Source organism: Aplysia californica, unplaced genomic scaffold, assembly GCF_000002075.1.
Source record: "Aplysia californica isolate F4 #8 unplaced genomic scaffold, AplCal3.0 scaffold00587, whole genome shotgun sequence".
In the NCBI taxonomy this organism is placed as follows: Eukaryota; Metazoa; Mollusca; class Gastropoda; order Aplysiida; family Aplysiidae; genus Aplysia; species Aplysia californica.
Window position 1 is genome coordinate 155,090 of NW_004797857.1, and position 11,200 is coordinate 166,289.

General features: G+C 40.5%; 1 protein-coding gene across 3 annotated transcripts in view; it reads right to left on the bottom strand.

The window, feature by feature from the left end:
• Positions 1-638: 638 nt before the first annotated feature.
• The window catches only part of LOC101851827 (zinc finger protein 184), an 11,186-nt gene continuing 624 nt past the window's right edge, over positions 639-11,200 (bottom strand). The window contains exons 1-4 of one of the 3 annotated variants that reach the window (XM_013087420.2): positions 8,622-8,898; positions 7,063-7,211; positions 6,387-6,474; positions 639-4,118 (exon numbers count right to left, since the gene is read on the bottom strand). In XM_013087420.2, coding sequence (XP_012942874.1) covers positions 2,216-4,118; positions 6,387-6,474; positions 7,063-7,186 — 2,115 coding nt within the window. In that variant the 5' untranslated portion in view covers positions 7,187-7,211; positions 8,622-8,898 and the 3' untranslated portion in view covers positions 639-2,215. Of the gene's footprint in view, positions 4,119-6,386; positions 6,475-7,062; positions 7,212-8,027; positions 8,444-8,621; positions 8,899-11,200 lie in introns of those variants that run through there. The other 2 variants (XM_013087419.2, XM_005107225.3) reach the window with 2 other exon arrangements.

Sequence of the window (11,200 nt, forward strand, 5' to 3'; positions counted from 1 at the left end):
ATCTAGCCTCAATTGTAGTAGAAAAATATGATTTAGTTAAGACATATTGATACAAACTGCTGAGCAAAGTATGGATAACATTGATTCACCCATTAAAGAGATATTTGAGGATAAGTTGCACCACAAATTTTTGACTGCACAAGAGACACTGCACCCTCTTGGCAGCTGTGCAGTAATAATTATCAGTGTATAAATCATGAACTTTAACAGGTATTCGGGAAAAAAAAAGACTTTAAAATGCCCAAGAATTTCAGTCAAATGAATATTTAAAACTCGAAAGAGCAATAGGCCTACACACTGATGGTTATTCTGACAATAGCCTTATGCTAGATGGTAAAAAACTTCTTTTATATCTTTTTTTCTTTGTTTTTAGAGGTACATATCTGCCACTGTGTGATCTTACAATTTGCGTGGAAAGGGGGTATGATGGGTCGTTTATAAATGCTTTTTATCTTTTTAGTTTATACTTGTGGTGTTATACATTTCATAAATTCCAGTAAAATCATATCCAGAGATCTTGCTTGCTTTCTTAATGGTTCTGTCGAATTTTTCTTTTTCTTTCACCCTACAATTCCCAGCCCAGGAGCAAATACAAAATAATACAATGCTTTCAAACATAGAATGGTATAAAAGGGACATAATCTTATTATCGACACGAAAACTTCTTAATTTCTTTAAAAGGAACTTTCTTTGATTTACTTTTTTATGCGCAAGAGCCAGTCAAGCTGGTTATCAACTGTTATTCCAAGATACTTGTAAGAGCTTACCACCTCCATATCTTAAATATTGGTTGCAATTGGTTTAAAAAATATCTGAAGTCTATTATTAATTCCTTTGTTTTTTTTATATTTAGTAAAAGGAAGTGGTAGTCACACCAATTTGTAGATACATTTACAGCGTCCCTGTATTCATTCTCATTTGTTGTTATAAATCCTTGTAGAATGGAATCATCCGCAAATTTTATTAGTTTGACGTTTTTGTTATCAAAAGTGGTGTAAAGCGTAAACAAGACAGGGGATATTACACAATCTTGGGGCGCACCGGTGTTCATGAATAGGAGGTAAGATTTTACACCATTTAATTTTACATATTGAGGTCGATCGGTTAAGAACTCAAGAATCCAAGCTATAATGTTCCTATTTATGTTCATGTTAATTAATTTTGGGACCATTATGGGGGTTATGAGATCTAGTAGATCTTTGTGATGAGTTGAGATTGTTCAGCCGGCTTAGATTCTCACAGTATCTTGTCACTTTGTCTCTGTGTTGTCAACAGTATACCAGTGTATACATTTTGTACTTAAGCATAATAAATATTCTAAAAAAAAAAAAAGAATACGAACAATATTCTTCTTTGCTTTCCCCTGCTAAATCATAGGTAGTCAATTGCTGGTTCTTCAACCTGCAGTGCAACTCATTTTTGCTTGGCTTATGTGACCTTTTTTCCTTCTTCATAGGGCCCCTTGCTTTCAGGCAGCCTCATTCCGATTTCGAAGACACTTTATACTCTGTGTATTTTTATACCGACTAGAGCATTTTCAGCTTCGATATACGATGAAAGCAAATAACAGAACAGGACTAGAGAACAGGAAAGAGGGGAAAGGAGAAACATTTTTAAAAGGAAACTTTTAAAGCTCTCACTCAGGTTTCGAACTCTGGATCTTTTCAATGAGAGAACACCATATCTCTAAATCATGACAGCCCCATAAGAAAACTAAATTTCTGTTAAATGAATTGGGTTTACATAATTCTAGAGCTATGAGCTATGTGATTCATTGGATCCAGATTGTATGGGATGTGTTGAGACTTCAACACATTTAATTTTGGTATTCTGTAAGCCTAGACTTGATTCAGTGACAGTGGCGCTAATAGGGTAAGATAAAACAGACTAAATCTTTATCTATCTAGATTACAGAAACAGAGTTGGGAGGGGGTCTTATTGGATCTATGTGAGGATTATATATGTATGTATATACATGGTATTCCTTTTAAAAATTTGGAATGCTGCATGTAACATGAACAATTTTAAACAATGTTTCACTTAACTAGAGCAAAATAACAACTGCAGGGATACTCTTGGCATTGTGTTCAAAGGCATACACTAAACACTCAGGGATAATGGACAACTTACAAAAACAGTTATAAATACGGATTCAGACCTTATATAACTGTACTGACATGGTCGTCGAAAAAGTTACTCTGAATTGCTAAGTGGATTAGCTGATAGGTGTATCTGACTTATGCTTTAAAGCAACATGTCCCTGTAATGTACACTTATGGCTAAAACGTTGTGAACAATGGATGCAGCTAAATGGTCTTTCCTTTGTATGGGTCCTCATGTGTACCGTTAGGTTATAACTCGATGAAAAACATTTCTGACAGAGAGAACACTGGTGCGGTCTGCCGGCAATGTGTTGGTATTCATGACGTATCAAGTGAAAGGAAAGAGCAAAAGCCTTGCTACAAACTTTACATTTGTAAGGTCTTGCCCTGTGCAGCTTCGCATGATGATTGTTGAGGGCATGTTTATTGGCAAAAATCTTGCCACACTGGTCACATGGCATCTGGTCAGTGATACCTTTGTCAGTACTATGGCTGTGCACATGTGCATCAAAAGCAGGCTTAGATAGCATGACTTTGGCACATACATGGCAGACATATTTTTCCCTCTGTTCAAGTCGTTCATGGTTTTTCAAATGTTTCACAAGTTTCTTTTTATCAGCAAATACAAGAATGCATTTTGGACATTCCTCAAATATTTTGTTGCCTTCAGCATCCACAGAATCTAAATGTTTGTCCCTCCAGTGAATGTTTAAGTGACTCCAGTTAGAAAACAACTCTTTGCACAAAAAGCAGAAAGGTCCATGAGTCTTACAATGTGTTTGGCATTCGTAAGCAGTAACAAAAACAATGCCGCAATATTTGCACTTCAGTTCATCTTCATGCATAACCTGAATGTGGCTTCTACGTGTCAAAATGGAGGGAAATATTTCCTGACAGAAACGACAAGGAAATCTGGCAGTGGGAATCTCACATATAGTTTCCTCTGTTGAATGTCCCTCCTCACTTGACTCAACAAGTCCCTGATTATTGTCATCCGCTACAGATTCTTCTTTTTCTATCAAATGTTGTTTGTCCACTACAGGAATCTCTCCTCCATTCTCCTCTCTCAAATGCCACTTGCGATGCCGATCAAAGCCAGATTGAGTTCTGAAAGAGACATCACACTGGCCACACTTTAACACTTCGGTCTCATCAACCTTGGACAAATCCTCAATGCTTTTACTCACACTGTCACTAGAATCACTGTCTTCTACATTCTTAACCTTTGAAAATTCCTTAATTAACTTCTTGCTATCCCTCCGATTCGGGTGTTTTTTTTGTAAATGGCTCACATACTTGGACCTGTTTCGTAGCGGTAAATCACAGTAATGACAGTAACACTCATCTTCTTCCATCACTTTTGATCGTTTCCTTTTCCTGCTTAAACTTTTTTCTTTTTCGATTTGATCGGAAGACGAGGCCTCTATGGGAAGCTCTTCATCCTGCACATTAACAACATGTAACAGATCACTTTCACTTATTAGATCTCTCTCCAGTCCAGATATAGCATTTTCAATAATGACATAGCTCATCTCTCCACCTTCAGTCTCTGGCGCTTCACTAGACGGTTCACTTACCAAGCTATCTGCCATTTTCAAAGAATCGAATATGATTTGAAAGTGTATTTTCTTCTCAAAAGTTACCTTCATGGGCTGACAAGAGTCTGCTGTTACAATGACATATCCACTTCTGTCAAATTGTTCAAAAACAAAGTCATTCTTGCCTGCAGGTGAGGTGACTGCAGGTGAGGTGACTGCAGGAGAGGTGACTGCAGGTGAGGTGACTGCAGGAGAGGTGACTGCAGGAGAGGTGACTGCTGGTGAGGTGACTGCAGGAGAGGTGACTGCAGGTGAGGTGACTGCTGGTGAGGTGACTGCTGGTGAGGTGACTGCAGGAGAGGTGACTGCAGGCGAGGTGACTGCTGGTGAGGTGACTGCTGGGTAGGTGGAATAAGAACTTGAATCCTGGATATACTTTTCGACACTGCTATCCTCTGCCACTGAAGCAGGCTGTAATCTGCAAAAGTAGAAAATAGAGCATGGGACTTAGATTTGTCAAATTTACTCCATTATTACACAAAAAGGACATTGAAAAAGCTGAGTGGTCAGAACACAATGCCATGGAAGCTACAGGGGTTGAGTGGATTGGACACAATTCCCTACGGCACCTTCCAAACGTCAGTCAACATGAACTGAAACATCAATTACCCTTTCCATTTATTAAGTAAAATAACCAGTTGTGATTTGCCCTGCCTGCTCATATTTTGGAATTTTGAAGCTAAAATTCGTATACTGAGGAATCAGGCTCTAAAGACTTCAAGATTACCAGGAAAAGGTGAAGCAAATAAATCATGAGTGATATTGCTATCACTCCAGTCAGTTTAACCAGTTTCTTTTTTATCCTTTCGATTGTTTGTCTTCACTGACCACACGTATGACCACATCCTCTTTCACCACCACATGACCCTCTCCCAGATCTAGATTTGTTGGGTGCATGATTACCTCAGTTGGTACCATGCTAGACTACGGAGCAGACAGCCCTGGTTCAAATTCTAGACTGGGCGTTCTTGAACTGGGATAATTTTGTGGAGTTTTCAAGTATCTAGACCCATTTGGCTCATTCCTATAAGAAACTGATATTTAATTGGAAGGTCTCACCTATTAAATGACTTAATAAATTCTAATAGGGGCGTTAAACCCATACAATCACTTTTTACTAGATCTGTCTACTGTAGGTAGACATTCTTGGCTGAGAAAACAATGTATCACACCGACCATGGTGGTTATCATCAGAATGAAAACATCCCCTTATTTCACCTGAGAAAATATTATGTCATCAGAATTATTATCTCTACTTCAACAGTCTTTTCATCAAATCCATTTCATCAGTTGTATAGGATTGGTAAACCAATGAAACCATATTCAACGAAAGAGGCCTAAAAAGATTTGAATGGAGTGGCTAGAAAATTGCATTAGAGTGCTCTCCCCATGTTATTTCCTGAATTTCTTGGAGGGATACTGCTGCGATAAATTGTTTATAGCCCTTTCAATTACAGGTATGTATCAGTTCTAATCAGAAATCCCCAAACACTTTAAGAATGATTGATCTCTTCTGTGAAGGCAATCTATGTGATCATCATAACAATAAAAGTAAGGCTAAAATGAGTATGGGGGTGGGGGAATGGTGGGGATGGGGAAGTGTTTGTTTGCACAGGGGATTGTCTCGGAGAGGTGGTTGTTAGAACAAGTTCAACAGTAGATCTTAACTTTCAATTTACAATTCTCCTCATGAGTCATGACTTAGTTCTTATACTAAGTTATACTTAGAGATGAAAGGAGCAAAAACTCATTTGAGCTGAGGTTTTTTGTCATTTCTTGCAAGAATTTTTCAGCACAAGTGACTGCATAAGGTCATATGATCCCATGGGACACATTAAGTATTTAGCATTTTCCAGTTTGGTAGAGATTAATCATGAATTTTGCCTGCATGGCGGCCAAAGTCTACTCTTATAGATTAAAAAAACCACCAAGGGATCTTTAACGCGTGCAACTAGCACACGGGACCTTTAAGATTTTTCCTTCCTTAAATTTGAGAGGGCTAGGTGTTCGATCTCACCTACAAAAGATCAGGGGTGTGGCTGAAAGACAGCAGTATGAAGCGCCAAGGAGTAGCAGTAGAAAGAGTCAGGAGCCCAGAGGAGGGGGCAGAAAGTGGAGACGAAAGCAGATGACAGAACATGATTAGAAACAACAGGAAAGGAGGTGAAAGGAGAACACTTTTAAGCGAAGAACCTTTTCCGTCGGACAATCTTTTGGGTTCTTCTGGCCCCAAAAGAGTTCTAATGACTACAGGAAGTCCTTCTTTTTAAAATCGGTGCACTTCCGTTCAGCGCCTGAGTTTTCGGGGTTCGCAAACACCGTTTTCAGAAGCGACCGAGACCCGACGAAGCCATTTCCACTGGCTTGCAGAGTCGCGGCTGCTGGCCATTCTAAAATAACAGACAATCTTTTTCATTCCTCTGGCTCAAAAAGAGTTCTAGTAACTATAGGAGATCATTCTTTTAAAAATTAGTGCGTTTTCATTCTGCATCGATCTTTTCCAAGTTCGTTTAGACCGTTTTTGGAAACTGCCAATTTCATATATAGGAAAAGAAGGTGCCGATCTCATCAGCATTAGCCAGTTATAGTATTAAATGAGAGGCGAACATCAAAACGTCTAGACCACAAGAGCCCCCAGGAGAAGTCTTCATGAAATCTAAACTCGCAAGAGACAGTCAAATAGTACCTCTTAACACAGTCATTATTCCCCGCGTTTGTTGTCTGGTCTTTCTGCCGATTCGCTGTTGGCTTCTCCGGGTGTCCTTGACCTATCACTGAAGGCGGAGAAAATGAAAAAAATCAAGCTCATGAACTTAAGAAAGGCCCATAAAACAGAAAGCCTCCAGCTTAGTTTAACAGTTTTTTAAAATTTGAGCTCTATAGCCGTTGTGATGGAAGTGCTCATTTGAGCCACATATAGCCTAAATAAAGTCACCCATTTATTACTTTTTGGGTTATGATGGCACAAGGAAAGCTGTTTATTTGTTTGTATCAGTATATAAATAAAGAGAAGCACACAGACACAATAATAATCATTTTGTGGTGTGGAAAAAGTAAGACAGACAGACGGGAACTGTCGCTGCAGCAGGAAAGAACAAAAGCAGAACCTACCTGTGGTACCTTCCAACCATCCAGACAATGAATACTGAAACTTTTTTCCCACCTAACAAATCAGAAAAGAGTTAAAGAATTTATGTCTTTTCTCCAGGCTGGTTTTAAATTACTATTTATTTCTTAACCGATCCCAGACAGAGTATCACTTGAATTTACAAACTGTCAACCAACTGGGCCCACATGGAATGCATTCATGTATATATACAGAAAAAAAAAAGAATTTTAGCGAATAAAAAATGGTAGGCTACCTGAAGGTGGTGGTGGTGGTGGCTCAGGTTCAGTTGCCTTCAAGTGTTTAGCCACAGCTGCTCTTGCCCATCTCAATTCTCTCGCCTTTTGAAGTTGCAAATGACGACTTCTCTTGCCAGGCATTGTGAGCGAGGTATTCAAAATGCTTCTGTCGAAAGTAAAGAAAAATAAAGAAATTGATTTTACTTATGTTACTAAACTTATTTCTGCTATGATCTGAGGTAAAAAATGTTATTGTACTTACAGTGATCTAAAATCCTGTTCACGTTCATAGTCTCAAGCCAAGTCTGTTCCCTTAAGATGATTTTGACCACTCATCACATACATGAGAGTTTGTTTTTGAGTAAAAAGAAGCACATCAGCCCAATCACGAACGGACATGGGAAAAATAGAAAAGGATCAAAAAGGAAAAAAAATACTTTTTAAAGTGCAAAACCTCCAACTACCAACCCCATGACTGATGCACTATTATTATATCTTGTTGACTCTTGAAACTTTTTATTCTTGCCTAACTGAATTCATAATGACCTGGTATTCATGGCTCCATTGTTTTAAATAGGTTTACCTAATCTTCAACTTCAGCCAAAATCTGTTTATAAAAACATTAAAAATAAATTAGGTCTAGATCTAATCTATAAAGAATAAAGAAGTGGCTATCCTCACCAGGGGTGAGAACAGTCTGCGTCTCGCTATTCTCACCCCCCTCATGCCTTTGAATGTGCCCATCAACTAAACAGGAGTGCTAATACTTAAATACAGTAGGCCTATAGCACAGACACACACAGAACAGCACAGAAAATAAGTTGTGCAGTCCTAGATAAGTTTCAGGTTTGGTTTATTTAATGGGCTGGGTGAAGGCCATTTCACATCATGAACAGCAAACAACAGTGAAAAAAAAAACGAGCTATGGTTACAAGAACGAAATGTCAAAAGCAGAACTTTTTTTTTTCTTTCTGATACCCACCAGTATTCACATAATTTCACAATTATAGCCTAATTTTAAGAAGTCTAGAATCTATTTGATAAAAAAACTTAAGGCTATGGCAACGGTAATCAGCAGTTGGCCTACAAGTAAACAAGCGCCAAACACTCGAGTCATTTCTCAACCACATGAGGTAAGCCACCTAGGGCAGCCTAGCCTAGGTGATTTTATCGGTCTGCCAGAGGTCAGGGGTGAGTCCTCGCCTCATGCCCACACCAGGGTGGGGGTGAGAATATTGGGTCAAGAGCTATTCTCCCCAGGGGTGAGAATATAGGGGGCCAAAGAATAAAGTAAACTCTCTTGAGTTTGAGTCTTGGTGCACTGCCAGAGATACCACTACATAGTGAAACATTCTAAGGGGGGACTTCTGTAACGAGCGACCACTATGAGACTGAGTAGAATAGAGGTAGGGGTAGGGTCAGTGGCGGTGGGTAGTGAAGGACTCATGGACTTGAGCCCGTCCCCCCTCCTCACCCACCACCCCAACTCTATCCCAAAGTAAATGAAAGTTTCTCCATAATAATGAAATCAGTTGAAACTGTTATGACCACACGCAATGAACACAGACTGATCAACCTGGTGGCTTGCTCCTTTATCCAATCACTCTTGTCACCACTTACAACTGTAGTAACCCAGCAGCCAATCAAATGTCTTTAGGGCTTAGCAAAGGATGAGCCCTTTCCCACGGCCATCCTTAATGAAACAAAGGTAAAGACTTGGAAAAAAAGAACACTGTACTGAGGGCTCACGCTCTCCTAGCCTTGACAATGGGGTGAAAGTTTATGACACACTTTTCCCCACTGACACAGATACCTATGCGCTCAATGGTTCTTTGTTAGGTGCGTTCATCTTTCTCGACTACACAGCCTAATCCAGCTCATGGAAGTAATATGTTTGAAGTGCTATGGGTACATTTTGAGTTTGTGCCACTGAGATTTTAACAGTATAAATCAGGTCGAACTATTAAGGCAACTTTTTCATCACATGAACATTAATTAAAGGAAATTTGGAGGTGAAGCGGCTTCGTCCCCATCATTAACAAGAATTTAACTCTAAGAACAAAGAGATGGAAAACAAAGGTATTACAACTCTTCTCGTTTGAATGGTTCTCAAAATGCCGAGTCTTACCGTGAGTATAGAAAAATCATCACTGTTTAGTTCTTATTGCTTACTATTTGGCGGTAAAGAAGTGGAAACAACCTAAGCCACACACAAATTTTGATCCCCCCACCGCCACTGGGTAGGGTTAGGGTTAGGGTTAGTGAGGGTTCTAAAGTGTTAGGTCTCTTCCTGGCGATTGTTGAGATTCCCGCGTTTCATTCCGATTGCGTTTTCAAGGTCAGGGTTGGGGTAAGATTAGGTGTTAGGGTCAGAGTTAGGGACCAAAGCGAAACATGCCAGCCGAGGCTATGAAAAACACACATCGGAATCAAATGCGGGAATCTTAACAATCGCCGTCCTCACTTTTTTGTTGTGTCTGTGTAGTGTTTGTTGGGGTGGTCACACGTTACGGAAGACTTTAATTGATGTTTTGCAATTAGGTTTGATTGGCTATCTCTCCATAGGCCTATCGGCAGGCGTATCAAAAAGTAATCGTTTAGAACCAGAAGTAATCGTTGGTGGGGTCAAAGCAAGTATCCCTAAACGGGACCGCAATTGGGCGCTTTTTCGGTAGTTCCCACCCCGCAATTGTTATTCGCCGGGTTTGGCCTCAAGAGTAGGGGGGGTTTCAGGGGGGCTAGCCCCCCCGACCTGACAAAACTAAGGTGGGGGTTTCTGAATTTTACCATAATTTGATGTTTCGCAGTTGTTAGGTTTGATATCTTAGCTCGCCTCGCATCAAACGTATAGATCTCGATGTAGATCTAGGCTCAAATAAGGAGGGTGGGAACTACCGAAAAAGCACCCGCAATTGTACAGGAGTGCCAGATCTAGGCCTATGATGACAATAATAATTATTAAGGATGTCATTATTCTCACCCGCGGTGAAAATAAAAATATAGACATCTAATATCCATTTCTCACCCGGGAATAATATTAGATTCTATATTGTTATTCTCGGAGATTTTGTAGTTTCGTTAGCTAAAGTCAAGAGTAGGGGGGGGGGGGGGGGACCTAATAAAATATTGAGGTGGAGGGTAGAGGGGGGCCTGACCTAATAAAAATATGGAAATGGAGTGTCTACGTACACGGTAACCGGGCGCGTAGCCTCAGAGTCTACATACACGGTAACCGGGCATGCAGCCTCAGGGTCTACGTACACGGTAACCGGAGGGTCCAAGAGATAGTTCACTCAGCCAAAAAGAGTGTCACTTTTATTGTTTTTCACACAAGTAGGGTAACTCTGTTCGCAAAGTTTGCGCTTTTTCGACGAGGACGCACTAGGGTCAACCGCTCTATAGTCCAGCATGATACCCACTAAATTTCATAACAGAGCGTCCAGTAAGCTTTTACTTTCGCTTTCTTTACCACCTAGAAATTTGTCAGTAATAGTCTGATAACGCAACAATTATTGTAACATGAAGGTTCGGCATTACAAACGTGGTGTCGCCATGAAAATAAATCAATATTTGTCACTGTCAGGGGGGCAACATAAAGAAAAGAAAGTTATACAAGCGTCTTGTCGGGCTCGCCATTGTGACCGGTCAATGAACCTGCGCGTGTTCTGAGCGCTTCGAAGTACAGGACTCAGGAATGGGGGGAGATTATTGATATTTTCAAGAGACGCACTCGGGGATATGGGGAGGGGAGATATTGAGGCTACGTGCCCGGTTACCGTATATGTGACATTGAGACTAGACGCCTGGTTGCCGGTTACCGTGTACGTAGATATTGAGGCTACGCGCCCGGTTACCGTATACGTAGATATTGAGGCTACACGCCCGGTTTCCGTTTACCGTGTATGTAGATATTGAGGCCACGCGCCCGGTTACATGTACCATGTGTGTGACATTGAGACTACACTGCCGGTTACCGTGTACGTAGATATTGAGGCTACTCGCCCGGTTACCGTGTGTGTGACATTTGAGACTACACGCCCGGTTGTCGTTTACCGTGTTCGTAGACACTGAGGCTACGTGCTCGGTTACCGTGTACGTAGACCCTGAGGCTACGTGCCCGGTTATCGTGTGTATGTAAACACTCCAGGGATATGG